Source organism: Brachypodium distachyon, chromosome 3, assembly GCF_000005505.3.
Source record: "Brachypodium distachyon strain Bd21 chromosome 3, Brachypodium_distachyon_v3.0, whole genome shotgun sequence".
NCBI lineage: Eukaryota > Viridiplantae > Streptophyta > Magnoliopsida > Poales > Poaceae > Brachypodium > Brachypodium distachyon.
In genome coordinates this window covers 26478065-26498490 of record NC_016133.3, presented here as the reverse complement: position 1 = coordinate 26498490, position 20426 = coordinate 26478065, and the positions used below count along the sequence as shown (strand labels likewise).

The 20426-nt window shown below is 48.9% G+C and overlaps 1 protein-coding gene across 1 annotated transcript; it reads left to right on the top strand.

The window, feature by feature from the left end:
• The first annotated feature begins 226 nt into the window (after positions 1 to 226).
• LOC100844593 (MOB kinase activator-like 1A) lies at positions 227 to 4654 on the top strand. Its single transcript, XM_003573858.3, has 7 exons — positions 227 to 506; positions 886 to 934; positions 1253 to 1361; positions 1450 to 1543; positions 1622 to 1755; positions 1867 to 2030; positions 4270 to 4654. The coding sequence occupies exons 1-7, from the start codon at positions 481 to 483 to the stop codon at positions 4342 to 4344; spliced, it is 651 nt and encodes a 216-aa protein (XP_003573906.1). The 5' UTR covers positions 227 to 480; the 3' UTR covers positions 4345 to 4654.
• Positions 4655 to 20426: the final 15772 nt, after the last annotated feature.

The window sequence follows — 20426 nt, the reverse complement described above, 5'->3', positions numbered from 1 at the left end:
GTATTTGACCTCTCGAATTCCGTCTGTTCATGCAAAGTTGTAAACAAATGGTTGTCCCAAATCATGATCTCTGGTCCAAAGGAAAGAAAAAGGGTCAGCAGGCAGGCTGGCCAAAGGAGGACTGGAGGTTGAGATTAACGCCTCATTCCTGAGGCTGAGACCCCTCCAAACCCATCTAAAATAACACCACTACGAAACCACCACCACCTCCATCGCATCGCAGCTAACAAAAATAGAGAATATAACAAAAGCAATCAGGGAAGGGAAAGGGGAGGAGGAGGAGGACAAGGAGAGAGAGAGGGTGGAAGGGACAAAATCTTCTCAACTGTCACCTTCAATTTTCAGCCTGTGCCACTCGATAGCTCCATCGGCATCAATAACATCTAATTCCTCTGCGCCCTTTCACGTTTCTTTCTCTCTCCTCCCGCCAGGAGTCGAGATCCTTCTTGGTCTTGTTTGTTTGTAGGTGAAAGGGAAACAATGAGTCTCTTTGGCCTCGGAAGCAAGTACTAGTTTCTGTTTTAACTTATTCTTATATTCTTGTTTGGCATCACTAATTTATCTTTTCATTCTTTTTTTGCATGCCGTTTGGGGTTCCACATCTCCTGTGTTTGTTATTGCATGATGCTCTGCTACCTGCATTTTTGTTTATGTATTAATGTGGTTCATGAGATAGTTCTACGGATCGTGATGATAAATTTACATAATTAGGGAGAAATAAACAAACAATCTTGACGTGGGGAGCAATGAGGCTTTCGAAAATATTCTCATTGCTTTCTGATTAGTATTTCTTATCTTTATGCTTCCATTATATTATCCTCTTAGTTATTTTGTTGTTGTAATGTTCTGATCAATCTCTCTCTGCGTTGGTTTTGATGGCATTAGGAACCAGAAGACATTTAGGCCCAAGAAGAATGCACCATCTGGCAATAAGGTAGGTAATTTACCTGGTAATGGTTATTCTAGTCTCGTCATTTTGGATTTTGTTTTCATGCTAGCACCACAGCCCATCACGATCCCCATTAAAGAAAAACAAAGGCTTCAACAGCTCAAAATACTTTTATATCAAAGTACAGGTTTGACAAATGGTTTAAGCCTAGAATTATAACAAGATGATAATCATACATAAGAGCTGTGTTGTCAAAATATCCAAAACATCAGAGGATTCTTCCAAGCCACAGAACAATGTTTCTTCCAATTGAATTTATGGGGACTAAGAGCAGACTTTTTTTGGGGGTTATGTATGATTTAGGGTGTACAGCTGAAAAAGCACATTGATGCTACCTTGGGAAGTGGTAATTTGAGAGACGCAGTCCGGTTGCCTCCTGGAGAGGATCTCAACGAATGGTTAGCTGTTAACAGTAAGCATTTGGTCGCTGTCTGTTCTTAGGAGAAGCCATAAACTGAAATTGTGTTATGTATCAATAACTTTTCTCTTCTTTTCCACAGCTGTTGATTTCTTCAATCAGGTGAATATCTTATATGGCACTCTGATGGAGTTCTGCACACCTGCTACATGTCCAACGATGACAGCCGGATCAAAGTAAGATGCCAATTAGATCAAGAAACATTACAGGTTTTGTTGGCTAGAGTTTTTGACTGGCGACACCAAACATTACAGGTTTGAGTACAGATGGGCTGATGGAGTGCAGATCAAGAAACCTATAGAAGTTTCAGCACCAAAATATGTAGAGTATTTGATGGACTGGATTGAGGTCCAGCTTGACGATGAGTCCATTTTCCCTCAGAAACTTGGTACATTACAGAGTCGGGTTTAGAAGCTGCATTTATCAGATCAACTTCTTGTTAGCATTTATAGGAGTAGTACGTTTCTGTTGATTGATTTCATTCAACTATTTTGTTCAGGTACCCCTTTCCCACAGAATTTTCGGGAAGTAGTGAAGACAATATTCAAGCGTCTTTTCCGTGTTTATGCTCATATTTATCACACACATTTTCAGAAGATTGTGAGCCTCAAGGAAGAAGCCCATCTCAACACTTGCTTCAAGCATTTTACATTGTTCACTTGGGTAAGTTGCCTGTTGATGTGCCCTTCTCGCTGTTGTGTCCGTCCCTAAATTGTTGAGATATATGCAAAGATAGTAAATAAATACTATAGTACTGAAGACGCATACATGAAACAAATACTATCCTTGTTACTAACTTACTATAAGGTGGCCTTCAGAACGACAAGTTGCTTGTTCATCACATAAGTGATACAGTGTAGTCGGGGGATACAATTACATCTCCAGTGGTCTGTTCTTACGCGAGATAACCACGTGAGGTCCGCGTTCTCCCGACCTCTTCCCCCGATCCGAAAAAACCGGAAGTCCCATCCACCATTCTCTTCCCTCGCCGCTGCCGGCTCTCGTCGCCGGGCAAAGCCCGTGCAGCGCCGGTAGTGGCAGGGCCCTGTGCGCGCGGCGGATCTGTGCCAGCGGCGCAAGCCAGGCCCTAGCGGCGGCGGGAGGCTGCGGCGGCGTGTGGCGGCGGCCGGCGGCTGCTGCCCTCAGCGTGGCGGCGGGCGGCCCTTGCGGCGGCGTCTCCTTGGCTGCGTCGGCACGTGACGGCGGCCGGCCGTTGTGGCCGCGCGTCTCCCTGACCGCGTCGGCGTGTGGCGGCGGCCCTGGCCTCGTCAGCGCGTGGCGTTGTGGCGGCTGCGGCAGGCTCTTCTCCTCGCCGGATCCGCAGGTAACGGGCGGGAGAAATTCTTGGTCGGCTAGTCCGACCACGACTCCTTCTTTGAGGCGTTGAGGTACCTACGCGTCACCACCGCCCTAAGTTCCTGGGTGTCGCTTTCACTCCTGGGGACGTCGCCGGGGGAACGCTAGATTTGCGGGTGAATGGTGGCGTCGTGGCGTCGGCTGCTGGGCTCTGGTTTGCGTCATCGATGGCAAGCCTGGCAACCCGGGACGGAGCCAGGAGAAAACTTGAGAGGGCACTTAAACAGTTTTAAAAGAATATAACTTAAATTAGAAGGGCATCAATGGTGAAAATTTAAAATTTGTAATGGTATATCAAAATTGGCACATGCTGGATCCTCCCATGTTAAATGCTCCGTTTTTTGTCCCGAAAATGGGTTGGTGGAAGATGGTGGTCGTTGATTCTGAAGCGTGCGCAGTTGACACACGCTGAGAATTCGCTTGCTTGGTTGTGCTCCTCGTGTGGCTTTTGGATTTAGATGTTGGACGGTGGTGTGCGGTCAGGACAGTCGGCTCTGATAATGGCCACATTCTTCATCAGACTTGTACGAATAGATTGGTGGCTTTGGTCGGTTGATCGTTGTATTCTCGCCAGACTTATTAATAAATCAATAAAGAGGCCGGAGGTTTCAACATCCTTTTCAAAAGAAAAAAAATTACATCATGTGAGCCAAATGGAACCAAGGGCTTCGATAAAATTATCCCAGGAACATAAAAGAAATCCTGCATTCGACTAAGTTAAGGAATAACTGCATTCGATTACACGCTACATAGATATATGCATCCTGTGCACTCGAAACCTAGAAGATACCACTTCCTATGATAAGGCGCAGCAGGTTATGATGGTCTCCAGGTTAAAGATCAAGAGTGGAAGAAAGATTTAGAGAAGTTCAACTGGGTAAAGGAACCTGGAAGATGTTGCATTCTTATGCGAGATCGCGGAGTGGGTGTGACGTAATCCTTGTTGCCTGGCCCAGCGAAGGGTGCACGGTGGAAACAGTTTGATTGCATACTCCAACGGCCACAAATAGTAGGCATGAGAGGGCTGGGAGGGGTTCGGTTTTATCATACTATAAAAATGACGCCATGTTCTACCGTGTTGCTATTTGGCACACAGCTTATAGAGTGTTAGTCCAAATTTCCCTAACTTTGGATATTGATATGTCAGATATTTATTGATATTGTTCAAATAAAACATGCTATCAAATTTATCATGAAAAATATTTCATAGTTCTATAATTTTGCTAAGCCTGTATCCATATCTAAAGCGTTAGTACATATTTTGAAGGGGATGATAAGTTTCATGTATTTTAAATTCATGCCATTTCGCTATGAAGTGCGAGGACAAGTTTGATATATTTAAATACGGATGCCATCATTATGTTCCGCAAACGCACAGTTGGTTTATTCAGCAGTGCGTTTCTGTTTGGCCAGACTGGGTCCGATTTTTTTTCCAGGAATTTTTGTTTACAGAATATTTCTTGGTCTGAGTTTATATGTGAAACGAATGAATTTTGTATTAGTAGTATTTTTTTTTGAAATTTCAATAATTTTATTCTTTGTGCAGGAGTTCAAATTGATCGACAAGGCCGAGCTTGCGCCTCTTATTGATCTAATCGAATCCATTGTGACGGTTTGCTAAGACGGCAAGGAGAGTGGAATCTTTGCCTCCACTCCCACACCCTGTTAATTCTGCCTTTTCTAGCGTAATCCAAAAGTAAGCAGAAAGAGTGAGAGTGTTGCCAAAATGGCCAAAGAAATTATATTTTGCACCTGTTGTTTCTCTTTCTTCTTCATAAAGTTGAGACTGAGACCACGCTTGTGTTATGAACCCGTGGACAAACTATTTGGGGACTAGACGAGCTTGTTGTGTACTAGTGTTAATTATCTTGACTCTGTACTAAATGTAACTTAACTAGAAGAGATTAGCAATATTTTATATTTACCCAAAAGCATAAAAAGATTAAACAAAAACTGTTTTCTTTTATCCCAAACATTGTATCTCAACTCTCAAGTGGTGTTTGGGACTTGCACATTTTTTAAATTAGGAATCGGTAACAAACTAATTTCCATTACTTCTAAGTTGTCACGCGCAGAAGGTTGTGAAATATCGGATACGCATGCCGCCGGCGGGGAATCCTCATGGCGAGCGCGGGTTGCTGATGCCGCGTGAGGCCGTGGTGCACCACAAGACCATGCCAGACGATGTTGTCAGGGTGCAGGTGGACTCCGTGCTCAAGGGATACGAGGAGGCAAAGGTCCCTTATCCTCCGGAGGAAGAGGCGATGACTCTAAGCACTTGCATCAACAGCAACATCATGTGGCCTAGGAGGTTGGTAACCCTCTCTATGGGGCCTTCGCCGTCTCCATCTCCGTCGTCCCGTCTCGATCCGTCTCCACCCGCCCGGCGCTTGCCGTCTCAACCGCCCCTTGGCGCCTCACCCAGGAATTTAGACTACGAACCTGCTACGGACTGCAACGATGATTGTGCAGAACTCGATCCTCCGACACAGCACAACCCGTCACCACCCAATCACCAAGCCCCGCAGCAAGCAATACCCGACCCGTCCCTTAGAGACTTGAAGCAACGGACCTAGTGGAGCACCATCCAAGAACCCAATCTGGCAAGCATGTCCCCGAGAAACCAAATAATTCTGATTTCGAGAGATGCGGGAGTAACAAGAGGGGAGAGGTGGCAAGGTAAGCAAGGACTGCTCCAAGGCGAAAGAGTCGTCCTCAACGGGGAGGCAACAGATGAACATGCAACCGATCCAAGGGAATTGGGAAGAGCGACCAGACGTTCTGAGGATGAATAGGTACCCGGTAGCTGGAGATAGATATGCAATACTCCAAGTTTTGTTGTTACGCCCTGGAAAACCGCTGGTGCTCGAACATGACCTGTTTGGCCTGCCACGAGAGATGCAGGAGCTACATGAATTCTACATGAAAATAGCATCACCTGGTACCAACATAACAGATCTGTAAATTAGGATTCATGTGCCAAAGCATTATTGACGAAGTTCCACTTCGGCAATGCCCATGTTGAGGGGCTTTGTGTTTAGGGCAGAGCGACACGTGTGTGTTGGCGATTCCGTCGGCTAACAAAGACGTAGGGGACATAGTTTTACTCAAGTTCAGGCCACCCGGAGGTGTAATATCCTATGTCATGCTCTTGTTGACTGTATTAATTAGAGATTACATAATTGCCAATGAGGCTATGGTGCGCAGATTGGATCTAGAGAGTGTCTATGTGAGAGTAATCTGTCTAGATCTGTCCTCCCCGGCTTCCCCTCCTAGTCCTTTATATAGGAGGCTAGGTTTCAGGCGTAGAGTCAGGATCGGTTACAAGTTATATTTAAACCCTGATTCGGTTTCCTTGTCTGTTCTTCTCTTAAGCTGCAAGCCGAGGTAGTTGAGCTTCACGGATTGTAGTGGGCCTCCAAGTGGGCCTCCTGGTTAGCCGTAGCAGGTATACCGAAGGTGAGGACCACGTGGGTCATTCCCACGTCAGTTATCTCCCGAGTGCCTAGTTGAGTCGTAGACTCGAGTAGGGACTCAAGAATCAGAAGCTGTCGAGTCGACAACGTGTCGAGCTGAAATCAGTTTAGTCGACGCATATGGCGTCAAGTTTGAACCTTGTAGATTCTCAGTATGCATTTATGACCAGGGAAACAACCTAGGGCTCAGTTTTTCAAGGATGATAGCATAACGCATATGGATGTTTCCAGGGTACGTCCAGATAGTTTTTCAAGGATGATAGAATAACGTGTCTGGAACACTCGACCGGATCGGGTCCAGTTAATTGCATCTGGGCAAAAGCATCGTTAGCATACATCGGCATTCGTGTCTCCGAGCTCGAACCCGGATAACTGGTGGCGTTCGAATCATGCCTATTGGGGTCTTACATAGTCGAAGTCCAGTACAGTAAAATGGTTACCCAACGAGAAATCAACACGAATCATTTCAGATCTAAGATGAATTACTAACTCATATCCATAGTCACCCTGTTAATAACAGTCTCCATCATGAAACCGTCATCAACATAGGAATATCAGGACAAGGATAGAACAATTTTAAAAAAAGAACTCTCGGCGAAGTTGTTGAAGCCGGTCGTCGCGCTGTCGGTGTCGAGCTCCACCGTGCGCTGCAACACATCCACCGCCGATGACCCACCCCGCGTCTGCGGCTCTTCCATTGGTGTCGAGGGGGTACGGATCTACAGAGACAAAGAATGTGAGAGAGGTAAACAGAGAGATCGGTGAGGGAAACTGCCGTACCTGCGGCAAGATTGAACACGGCAGTGGCGGTGGTGGCGGTGTCAGGGTCAGCCGGATCCATCGGAGAACGCGGCACTGGAGCGGAGGGAACGGAGCTAGCTAGGGCGGGGTCGGCCGGATCCGACGCCATCCTAGAAGTCCACATGCGTCGCCGCCGCGTCCAAATCCATCCTGTCTCCATGCTGACGCACTTGCCCGATTCGGAGAGGAGGGGCTCAGGAGAGGAGGAGGCACTCAGGAGAGGACAGTACTACAGAAAATTCCATCCGTGATCCCCCTCAAGTGGCGGTTAAAACGGATCAAAAAACACATCGTCACTGGAGGCCTCTCGAGGCATCCATGAGAGCCACCAGTGGCGGTCAATATTGTTCCAAAACAAGTCAGGCCACTCGTGGTCCAGCACCAGTGGCTGTGTTTGTCACCGCCACTGGAAATGGCCATGGAAACCCTAACAACCACCAGTGGCGGCCGTAAAAAAGAATCGCCACTGGTAGACCACCCGATACATGATGGTACTACTCAGTCTCAGTGATCTTCCCTGAACCCCTTAACCACCGCCCGATCATTAGTTTAGTACTCAACCGGAACGGGGAACGCACTGAGCACTGAGTAGTAACCACCGGTAAGTGCGGTGCGGAATCCTTTTTATGCTGGTCGGAACTCATGTAAACTAGCGAGGTGCGACTAAAGCGGGGAAACAGGTGGGCGATCTCCAGTGGCGGGTCTCAAGTTACCCGCCACTGCTGAGGCCTCCAGTGGCGGTTTATTTTTCCGCCTACCGCTGGAGGTCACCAGCGGCGGTTTATCCGTACACCTGCCACTGGTGAGCTTCCTATATATAACTGCTATGCAAGCCCGAAGTTGTTCGAGCTCGCGCGTCTGTCTTGGACCAGCTGCGGCTCTGCTCCTCACCGGCGGTGAAGCCCTGCCAAAATTGATGGCGGTGGCTCCAAGGTAGCTCTCCCCCCCTTCTCCTTCTTCTTTCTCTCCCTTCTTCCTCTCCTTCTTCTTCTTCAATTTGGCCAAAAAGCCATTACTGGCGCGGTGGCCGGTGGTGGCAAATCCGGCCCTGATCTCTCTCCGACGGCTCTCCCGGGTTGCCCCCGCTGTCTCTGGAGCTCCCCCTCAACCTAGTGAGGGCCCTCCCTCCCGGATCCCTCTCTCTGTCGCTTTAATTTTGCTCCGATGAGCTCCCTCACTCTCTAGGTCGCTCTCTCCCTCTCTCTCTGCAGCTCTCTCTCTCTCTCTAGCTCTCTCTCTCTGGAGTCCATGGCTGCTGCTGCTTATGGGGGAGCTTAGCCCCTGGGGTTAGCACTAGGGTTAAGCTTAACCTCGGGAACGGTGTACATGCATGTTCCAAGCATATTAAATGTGTGTTGACACCGGTCTTCGTGCCGTGTATTTCTTATGTCATGTGATACCGGCCGTCGTGCCGATGTGGGTGGTTTTCATGTGGGTGAGGGTAATTTGTTTTGATGCAGGCATCGAATTTTGTAATGCATAATTCTATTTTTTAGCATAGGTCATGCCGAAATTTTCCATTTTTGTCGATCAAATTGATTCATTTTTGTCGTGTTTGGATGTACGAGGACATGTTATGTGTTGAGTGGATAGAGCGGCTGAAGACTTTGTCGATGCCGGCGTGGAAGATATGCATAGGAGAGGGGGTGATAAGATGTGTTGTCCCTGTGTGAGATGTCGGAACAGCAAGCTGTACGAGCCAGAGGATGTCGAGATACACTTGCTCATGCGGGGATTTGTGCCTGGTTATTCACGGTGGACTTTTCACGGGGAGGATGGCATTGAAGTTGATCACGGCATTGAGATGGAAAACATGGAGTCTGATGACTAGCCTGGTGAAGAAGCATACTGTGGCGAGGATCCACAGGACGTTCCAACCGGTAGGATGGTTGAAATGTTGGACGATCATCATCTGTAGAATCAGTTGGATGACCCTGAGGATGAGAGGGTGTCCCGTAAGTTCGAGAAGCTAAGGGAGGATGCCGAGACACCGTTATATGAAAATGCTGACGTGGATAACAGTGTGCTAGAAGTAACGCTCGAGCTTTTGCTTATAAAGGCAAAATACAACATCGTGGACTCGGGATTTACGGAGATTCTGAGTTACCTACGTATGGTACTTCCTCCGGGCAACAAGTTTCCTAAGAGCACGTACGAGGCGAAGAAAGTTACATGCCCCCTCGGGTTAGAGGTCATCAGATACCATGCTTGTCCGCTGGACTGCATCATCTATAAGGGCGACTACAAAGACATGCACAGCTGTCCAGTATGCAAAACATCCGATATAGGATGAAGACCCCAATCCTGATGACGGCAAGGAGGAAGAAGTGAAGCGTGGTCCGGCGGCAAAGACGGTCTGGTATCTCCCATGTGGCACTAGGCTGGAGCGTTGGTTCCAGAACGAGAAGGAGGCCAGGTGGTTCATCTACCACGACGCGACTCAGGCGGATATCGATCCCGAGGGCGTGTACCGCAATGATGATGGAGTCCTCAGACACCCCGCAGATGCGGCTCAATGGAGGACTCTGGACGACGAATTCCCCGAGTTCGGCACAGAGCCCAGGAACATCAGGTTCGGGATGAGTACGGACAGGATCAATCCGTTCGGAAACTTGAGTAGCAAACGCAGCACATGGCCAGTGATCATGTTCATATACAACCCCCCCCCCCTTGGCTTGTCATGAAGAGGAAGTACATCTACCTATCAATGCTCATACAAGGCCCTAAGCATCCTAGAGCTGATCTCAATGTGTATCTGGAGCTGTTGAAGGATGAGCTCAAGGAGCTTTGGGAGAAGGGTCGAAAGGTTTGGGGTGCTTATAAGAAGAAGGAGTTCACCCTTCGAGCAGCTCTCCTGACATGTGTGCATGACTACCCGGCGAACAGGAACTCATCGTGCCAGTCAACACATGGGTACAATAGAAAGTGCGGGGATGAGATAGAAGAGCTGTTCCTGCCAGAATCAAAAAAGATTGTGTACATGGGACACCGTAAGTGGCTGGAGATGAAGGACCCGTGGAGGGATGATAAGGAAAACTTCAACGGGAGGGCAGAGAGGTGTCACAAACCGAGGGAACTGACTGGACACGAAGTATACGAAATTGTCAGGAACCTCGAAGTCGTGGCCGGGAAAGCACAGCCGGCTACTGGTCCAGATGGCAGCCTTACGTACAAGAGGAGGTCCGTGTTCTGAGACCTGCCTTACTGGAGGTTCTTACAGAGCCGTCACAACACAGACGTCATGCATGTCGAGAAGAACGTGTGCGATAGCCTGTTGGGCTTGATGATGCACCACGCGGGCAAGTCAAAAGATGGACCAAAGGCATGGAAGGACCTGCAGTGGATGGGGATAAAGGAGAAGCTGTGGCTGATAGAGGAAGAGGCACCGCAGGAAAACAAGAATGGTGAACGCATGATATATACACGATGCAAACCTGCGTGTTACAGTCTGAGCAAAGCCGAGCTGCATAGAATGTGCGAGTGTCTCCATGGCATCAAAGTTCCATCGAACTACTCATCCAGCATCAAGAAACTCGTTGACATGAAGAGTCACAAGCTGGTTGGCATGAAGTGTCATGACTGCCACGTGATTCTCACACAGTTACTTCCGGTTGCAATAAGAGGCTGCATGGAGCCATGGGTGAGAGAGACGGTCATGAAGCTCTGTGACTTCTTCGACACGATCGGCCAGAAGTCAATCACGGTGGACCGTTGCCTGCAACTGAGGGACGCAATGATACAGATATTGTGCGAATGTGAGATGTTCTTTCCCCCAACGTTCTTCGACATTATGGTCCATCTGATGGTCCACATCGCTGATGAGATCTTATTGTTAGGGCCATCGTTCCTTCACAACATGTTTGGCCCCGAACGATACAATGAGGTGCTGAAGCGATATCTTCGTAACAGAGGGCGTCCCATTGGACAAAGCCGGGATACAACCGAGGGTCCCAACTTTGCTTCGCGGTGAGTGCTCCAGCAAATGGCTGTGGTCGTCCATGACCGCAAATCAGTGGGCAGGCTTGGAGCCTATGTCAGAGAAGCAAGAGGCTGCACTCGTAAGGCCTCGTCCTAACATCTTCTTTTACCGGTTGGGCTTCTTATACTCACATATAAGATTAACACCGAGCATGTTGTTTTTTGTATACAGGGTGCAATGGCAGAGTGGGAGTCGGATGGTTCCCACTCATCTATCAACCAATAGTGGGATGATGCCATCAGCTATGCTCTGCAATGAAATGAGCACGGGGGCCATATGCGAGGTGTCGGTTCCGGGCCCTTTCACAGGCAGATGGCAAAAGAGCAAGGTTTCCAGAAACGCAGAAGGGCGGCTAGCAAAGAACGGAACTCAGAGGAATTAGTTGAGAAGATCCCGATGTTGGCGAGGGAGGAGCTCAGGAAGCTCATGCGGCATGCAAGGGACCAGCGTGACGTCGACAACTTCATTGATCACGGTATTTTCCCGCCGGCGCCCATCCAACCAACCCCACCCACACCGGATCCGTCCCCGCTGGGGAATAAGAGCACCTCATGCTCCGGCACCGAGTTCCAGCTTGACCTGCTTGGGCCACCCGACGAGAACCTCACGGTAAGCATCTTCACACGACACGAAAAATAGTGAAACACCACTATCATGCTCCAATCTATTAATGATGTTGCCATGTTTGTGATGCGCAGAAGGGCGTCAAATGACGGCTACACATGCCGACAGTGGGGAATCCTCTGGGCGCGCGCGGGGTGCTGATGCCGCGTACGGTCGTGGTGCACCACGTGACCTTGTGAGACGACATGGTCAGGGTGCAGGTGGACTCCGTGCTCAAGGGCTTTGAGGACAAACCAGTCCCTTATCCTCCGCACGAAGAGGCGACGACCCTAAGGGATTGCATCAACTCCTACGTCATCTGGCCTAGGAGGTTGGTGGTCCTCGCTACGAAGCCTTCTCCGTCGCCATCTCCGTCGCCCCGCCTCGGTCCATCTCCACCCGCCTGGCGCCTGACGTCTCCGTCGCCGCTTGGCGCCTCACCTGGTCCTTTGGACTACGAGCCTGCAGAACGAGACTTCTCACCCGTGGTCGAGTGCAGCAACGACAATGTAGGCCAAAATCCTCCGTCGTCGCCTAGACCCGAAGCCCCGAAGCCATCCATACCAAGACCCGTCCCTCGGAGAGCCGCAGCAGTATCGGCCCCATTGGAGCCTCGTCCAAGTGCCCCATCTGGGATGCAGGTCCCCCATAAAACGGACAATTCCGATTTCCTGAGATGCAGGAAAAACAAGAGGGGGACAGGCAGCAAGGCAAGCAAGGGCTCCTCCAAGGAGGGGAAAGAGTCGTCTTCTACGGGAAGAAAACCAAAGACCACGCCGCAGATACAAGGGATTTGGGAAGAGCGACCAGACATTCTGAAGATGCCCACCCACCCCGTGTTGGAGATAGATTGCCTGATGGATCTTATTTCATGGACAGGCGATTCTCCCAATTTTTGTTGTTCCACCCCGGACAACCGAGGGTATCCCAGGATGACCTGTATCACCTGCTACGAGAGATGCAAGAGCTCCATGAAAAATACATGAATGTGGCATCATCAGGCGTGGACCTAACAAATCTGGAAATTAGGGTTCGAGTGCCAAAGCATTATGGCTTCTTCGACTCCAATACAGGGGAAATCCAGAGGGAAAACGACGTTACCTTCGGCATTGACTTCCTCGACTTGTTTCACCTCTTCAACCGCAAGTGCCTCGACAACACCATATTAAGACTGTGGTGTGTACACTACACGAGGGAGGCCTATAGGGTGAAGCAATATGGGATGGCCGTCGCCGACCCCCTTCTCTTCAACGCCACTTTGCTTGGTCCAGACCCATTGTTGTCCGCAAGTAGAAAGTTGGCGATTGAATAACCCACTCAATTCATGTTGAAGCACCAAGATCGCCATTTTATATTGATATTGTACCATCTACAGTAAGTTGTTTTCAATTCGCGTGAATACATACATCTTTTTCCGTCGGAAGACTTGCTTGTTATATTATTTGTCTAATACAATGTGCGTCCTTTTGTGAAACAGTGGCCATTGGGTGACAATCGCCATCTGCCTCGATCTTGGAGGGGTCACATATTTTGATCCACTACGACGCAAGGAGAATGAACCACAACGCGACTTTGACCCGATCAAAAATGTCATCGACTCAGCCTGTCACGACGCGGTGAAATGGTACGCGATGCCTGGCTTCAGCCGCAATCCTGACACTCCCCTCAGGCACACTTTCAGGTTCCCTTGCGAGCAACAGCCTAAAGGATCCATCTACTGTGGTAACTACTGCGCGCACACTATTCAACAGATGATCAACGACTTCAAGCCGAAGGGGATGAAGACCTTCGAAGAAGTGAGGAATTGGTTTCTGGCCAACGCCGAATTAGGGCACAACTCAGAAATTCTCGTGTATGAGACCCAGAAGGACATCGGCGATCCACAAGGAGGTCCTCAAAACGAGTGGGGATTACTACGGCGGCGGGATTGTTGCCAAAAGTGGTTAAATTGTGTGGAACACTTTTATTTGTGGCTCATTCTTTCGAACACTTTGTATACATGCATGTGACTTGAATGTATAATTCGTGTGGAACTTTGTAATATATTTTCTGCTATTATGTTTCTTTGGTGCTGTATACTGTGCTATTGTATTCCTGCTATTTTCTGTGTTGTTCTGTATTCCTGCTATTTCTGTGCTACAGGAATATTTATTTTTATACATAATTCATTTATTTTTTTTCAGGAAAAAATAGTACCAGTGGCGGTTAGACACCACCGCCACTGGAAACTGTTCCAGTGGCGGTGGCCATAGACCGCCACTGGAAATATCTAGTGGCGAGTACTGCGCCCTCCACTGCTGTACTCCATGCACTTTTCGGGTGGTGCCGGAGGGATTTACAGTGGCGGTTTATAGGTCTTCAGGGGCGGGTAGTTACCCGACATTGGTGATCTCGGAGCAGCAGTGGCGGGTATTTTACCCGCCACGGGTGCTAAAACCTCCAATGACGCAGAGTTGGTGGCTGGCATGATTATTACCACCAACCCCATTTTTTGACCGCCACTGGAGGGGTTTTTGGAGTAGTGGGAGTTGGGGAGAGGGGTGGGGGGGGGGGGGGGGGCGCTCGTGAGAGTAGGGAGAGGGGGTGGGGGTTAGGGTTAGGCCCCTTTTATAGGGAAGAGTCGTGTTGGGTATTTGGGCCCGAAAATGGTTGCCCAAATTAGTATTAGGGGCGTGTACACCCACAGAAATCGCCACTGATACACTTGATACCCTACTACAGTACTAGAGGGGGGGGTTCTCCAAGTCCTCTATTTATCTATCTGGGGCGATTCCTAAGCTAAAAATAGTCACTGATAGCATTTTTAGAAATTAGTAAAATATTCAAATTATATTTGGTGGATGTAAAAAAAATTAAGCACTTCTACTTTTGAATGTATTACTAAATGTTTGCATTATATGGACCTTTTGTAGTAAATTTATACAATTCAGTTTAAATCATAATAGGCTGAAATTTGGCATAGTGATAATGAACATGCATAAATAAATTTAAGAAGAAAATGTTGAAAATGGAACAAAACGAAACAAATTATAAGATTTATTTCATATTTTCAAACAATTTTTTATATATAGGTATATTATGGTAGTACCACTCTCCATGCCAATTCTATGACTTTTCTGAATGAAAATGAAGTTTATAAATTTAAATTACTACTAAAATGTCTAAATAATCATTAAAAGTTGGGCATAAATATTTGAATTTTGAATTGAAATGCTTAGTGTAAGATGAACACATAGTAACTCATTCAAAAGTACAGGTGTTTAAGTTTTTTTACAATCACAAAATATAATCTGAATATTTTACTCATTTATGAAAATGCTATCAGTGGTCATTAGTGGGGATTCTTGGGAAAATCGTGTCGTACCAGTGGCCCGCGGGGCCCCACTGGCACGGGACCCGTGGGTCGCGGCTGATGAGATCCCGCTAGGCCGGCTTCCTGGGAAGGGCGAACCCGGGAAGTTACCGGTTCGCTCCCCCGCAACTTGCCGGGCACCGGTACCGGGGTGCCTCCCGGGTACCCGGGCTTCGGGGGTCGCAGGTGGGGCCGACGGAACAGCGGTGACAAGACCACACGACGGGCGGAGTGCATTAAATGCACCGACAAGAGTCACATCGGCATGGCTAGTCTTGCTCAACAAGTCTAGAGCGGCTACCCTAAGAACTGTTTTGTTTACATTGCATAGTGGCCTGGGCGCTGCATGAAGCCCAGCGCGGATCTACAGTAGGGAGAGTTTTGTGGCAACGACACGCGTGTGGGAAAGATGTCACGTTGCATGCATCGGCACCTGTGGTATCCCCTTGACTATAAAAAGAGGACCAAGGCCATCGGTCAAAGGGTTGGACCCTCGGTTGGTAGGAACGAGTGTTGCCCTCGTTCATAGCAGAATCTCTTAGGAGATCAAGTAGCTCACCCGGGAACTTCCCGGAGCAGTCTGTGAAAACACACACACATTTCGTGAATACAACTCTAAGCAGGACGTAGGGTATTACACCTCCGGGTGGCCCGAACCTGGGTAAATCCGAGTGTCGACACTTCGTGTCTTACGCCACTCCGGCGATCGCCGGAGCGCTCCCCTCGCCCCTCACCGAACAACAAGTGGGTGCCCAGCATCCCCGGTGCCGGAGACCCATGCTCCGACATCTGGCGTGCCAGTAGGGGGGTGTGCAGAGAACTTCGGGTGACCGCATCGTCACCGGCTTCGTCATCAGCTTCTTCAACAGCGACATCATCCACGCTAGCTCGCCATGCAACCCAAGAAGGGAGACGAGCCCCGAGTAGACTTTCGCGACACACTCGCCATGCGTACTCGATCCCACGACGCCGCGCGTGCGTCGCAAGGCCAAGGGGAACAGGGGCCCCTCAATGACAACAGCAGCAGCCACCGCAGCTGCCACCGCCACCTCCTCGGGCGTCGATGGACAATTGTCAAAGGGGGCCTGCGGCGCCTAGCACCGGAGCCAGCCGCACAGGCGACCTCAACGTCGCCCGTGCCAGCCAGCGAGCTCCCTCCGCAAGGCCACAGCGCGTCGCTGCGGCATGACCACAGCGCGTCGCGTGCGACGCCAACGGAGTGTGGGCCCTCACATCCGAGGGCACCGGGCAACCGGGCGGACGGCAGCCGGTCGGAGAACTGGCAGCCCCCCGCCCAAACCCTAGCGGAAGCCATCATTGCTGCGCGTGTCATGGTATGCTATGAGCCACCGCAAGACACGCCAGCGCACGACGCGTGGAGTGCGGAGCTGGATAATGGCACGCAATTCAGTAGTGCGGTGTTCCAAGCTTACTGCGAGGACATGGACACTAAAATTCACTTTGCCTCTGTCGCTCATCCAAGGAGCAACGGGCAAGTGGAGCGCGCCAACGCAGAGATACTGCGGGGCCTTAAGACGAGAACATTTGACACTCTGAAGGGCCACGGAAAACACTAGGTTGAAGAACTCCAGCCCGTGCTGTGGTCGATACGGACCACACTAAGTTCGGCAACGTGTCAAACTCTGTTTGCCCTCGTCTATCCCCTTGACTATAAAAGGAGGACCAAGGCCATCGGTCAAAGGGTTGGACCCTCAGTTGGTAGGAACGAGTGTTGCCCTCATTCATAGCAGAATCTCTTAGGAGATCAAGTAGCTCACCCGGGAACTTCCCAGGGCAGTCTGTAAGAACACAAACACATTTCGTGAATACAACACTACGCAGGACGTAGGGTATTACATCTCCGAGTGGCCCGAACCTGAGTAAATCCAAGTGTCGACACTTCGTGTCTTACGCCACTCCGGCGATCACCAGAGCGCTCACCTCGCCCCTCATCGAACAACAAGGGGTCCCAGCATCCCCGGTGCCGGAGACCCGTGCTCTGACAAATCGCCACTAATAGGTGGTTTCTGGAAACGAGCATTAGTGGCGATTCTTGGAAAAAATTGCCACTAATAGGTGGTTTTTCGAATTTTTTGGTTTTCTGAAACCAAGCATTAGTGGCGACCTTCCAATACTCGCCACTAATGTTGAGCATTAGTGGGGTGCGCCCCTATACTCGCCACTAACCTTTGTTGTCCTATAGCAGGTTTTATGCTAGTGATATAAAGAGGATATACTAGTGGCCGTTCAGACAGGAACCGGCCAGTGTAGGTCTACCGGGATTTCCGTAAGATCACCAGTGACTACTTTGGAAAGATAAGGGCTGCCACTGGTGATGTGCGAGAATGCCCCAAATGGCCTCCAGTGGCGGTGAGTTTTAGACCGAACCGCCACTGGAGCGGTTCACGTAAGGGGTTTTGTGTAGTAGTGCATCACACACAGTTATAGAAAGGAAACACGTGTCCATCACACGTAAGGGGTTTTCTGTAGTAATCGCATTGCGGGGATCGCTAAGCAGTTGGTTAGCCCGACTCAAATGGCATTTAGGCCAGGACGTCACATCTTAGAAGGTGTGGTTGTTCTTCATGAGACCATCCATGAGCTTCATCGGAAGAAAATGGATGGGGTTCTTTTTAAAATTGACTTTGAGAAGGCCTATGATAAAGTCAAGTGGCCGTTCCTACAACAAGCGCTTGTCCAGGGAGGGAGCGCTGTTGGCAAGGGAAATTGCTGTCCTACGGTGACCGCCTAACCCTCATTTCATTATCATTCGGTGTTGACTTCTATGCCCATGTTTATGTTATCCTTTCTTGAGATTCCTGTTGGAGTTTGTAAAAGATTGGATTTTTACAGATCTCGTTTCTTTTGACAATCAGACGAGCATAAGCGCAAGTACAGATTGACCAAACGGAATATTATTTGTCGCCCCAAAGATCGGGGGGCCTAGGCATTGAGGTTCTGGAGTTTAAAACTAGATGCCTCCTCAGCAAATGGTTGTTTAGGCTACTTAACGAGGAAGGTATGTGGCAAGAGATGATAAGAAATAAATACCTCCAGAATAGCACTCTTTCCCAAACGCTGGCCTAACCGACTGACTCGCAGTTTTGGAAGGGCCTCATGCATGTTAAAGATGATTTTTTTAATTGCAGGTGTTTTATCCTTGGGGATGGGACTGGAATTCGTTTATGGGAAGACACCTGGCTTGGCACTTCCCCGCTCCAAACGAAATCTCATTGGGGATAAATGGATAAGATGGTTGCACTTGGTTCAGCGGCTTATGACGGTTAATTTTTTGACTGAGCCCGACAGATTTGTTTGAAGTCTTACTCCCTCTGGTGTTTTTTCTGTAAAGTCTATGTACGTGGACTTTATGGATGGCAAACGGTTTTTCGTCGAAAATACATTTGGCAGTTAAAGATTCCCTCCAAAGTCAAAATATTTATGTGGTTCCTAGATCGGCAGGTTATTTTAACTAAAGACAATCTTGCGAAGCGGAATTGGCAAGGGAGTTTAAAATGTTGCTTCTGTGATGCTGATGAGAGCAATATTCAAAATCTTTTTCTCTCCTGCCCTCTTGCTCGTATTATCTGGTGCATCATATGTGGATGGGACTTTCGGCTTTTTGTTGGGCTATCTGAAATTGCAGGAATGATGAGGTTTTTAATCGATCCAAAGTTTACAACTTTTTGCACGTTATCTTCAAAGTTACGCACTGGATCCTTCTTTGGATTTTCCTACTTCCTGTGCACCTGAGGGGACTTATGGATATTGGATGTAACCGGCTGGAGACGGTGTCTCGGGATATTGTCAACCGGACTGGCTGACGGTGTACTAGACGCCTTCAATTATAGATTCGTCATGATTGATGTTTTTAGCTGGCTTATTTTTGAATCCATGATCGCTTGTCGGTGACTTGTAAGACCTACTCTTTATAATTTTGCAATAAAAATAGTTTTGTGCATCGATTGATGCAGAGGCCGGGTTTTCCACCCCTTTTCGAAAAAAAAGAGTGAGTAGGGTCTGCATTGTGCAATCGATCTCATCGCACACGTTTCCTTTTTTTAGCCATGCGCGATGGACATCAACCGTAAGCGTTGACGCCCCATCACATCTCCTAATGCATGTAGTAACAGGGATTGAAACCTTGAAACCTTGTGCGATAGGCAATGTGATCAGTGTGCAAATGACTGTTAATTGTGCATGACAAGAAAAACAAGCGAGCATGCATGCTGTGTGTAGAAAATTTATTAATTCCACGGTAATCGAAGTACGTCATCATGATAAAATGAAAAACGCAAAAATAATCAAAACCAGGAGAGACAGAGGAAGCTATCAATCTCAAAATGTTGTAACCTCAATAATCAACGCGTGCTAAGTACGTAGACCTAGAGGTGCAACATGGTGACCCTCAGGATATCTTTTGACCATTTTTAGTTCAAACAAATGAACTAGTATTTTAAAAAGTTGTGTCATTTTAAAAATTTAGTTCATTTTGTTGAACTAAGGAAGGTCAAAAGGTATCCTGAATGCCACAAAGTTGTAGCTCTACGTAGACCGATATATATATATAGCGGGATCATTTTTCAGCTGGTGCTGTTGCAACTGAGAAGCTTCCACGTCTTGGACTCTGAGCCCGGGATGCCCCACACGATGCAGACGTACCTCCCGTAGCCGTAGGCGCCTGTGCCGTCCTGCACGGTGATCACCATCCAGTACTCGACGCCCTCGTTGGATGGCACGGACCAGCACTGCGACGTGCTCGCGTAGGACATGCTGGTTAGCTCGTGGGCGAGCTTGTACACCGTCACCGCGAACCTGCCCAGGCCCTTCACGAAGTCGCTGTTTACATCCTCCTGGTACGTGTACTTGGACGGCCTCGTCTCGATGGCCTGCACCCTCGCCACGGGCAGCAGCACCGCCGCAGCGACCACGAGAGCTAGGGCAGCAACAGCCGCCGACTGCTTCATGTTCGATGGATTGGTGATGACTATATCTGGATTGGTAATTACGGCTAGCTTCACTATGTGCTAGCTAGCTACTGAGCTTAATTGTCTCAATGGCTCATTAACTTGTGGTAGCTAGCTAGCTCTGTGTGTGGAATGCTCAGACACAGATACCTTCTATATATAGAATGCGTGCAGCTGCTAGAACCATCTATCAGATCATTAAACCCAGAGGGTGATTTGGTGTGCACGAGCTAGCTGCATGCTGCTTAGGTATCTATTGATTGGGGCACCAGCGCGCTCGCATGCATATGCATGGGTACTAGTGATCGAGGTTGACGTACGCGCGGGCGCGCGTGGAGATTGGCAAAACGACAGCTGTGACCTGTGAAACCCTAGAGTACAGTATAATCTTCTGCTTCTCGTGGTTCCTTGTTTTTGCCGTCACGCGAAGGTTCCCCGCCGAATAACGAGGCCGCCTGGCGCGCATACTGAAGCCCCCAGCCCCGGTTGTCAACGGGCGGGCGGGAGAGCACGTCGGTGGCCACA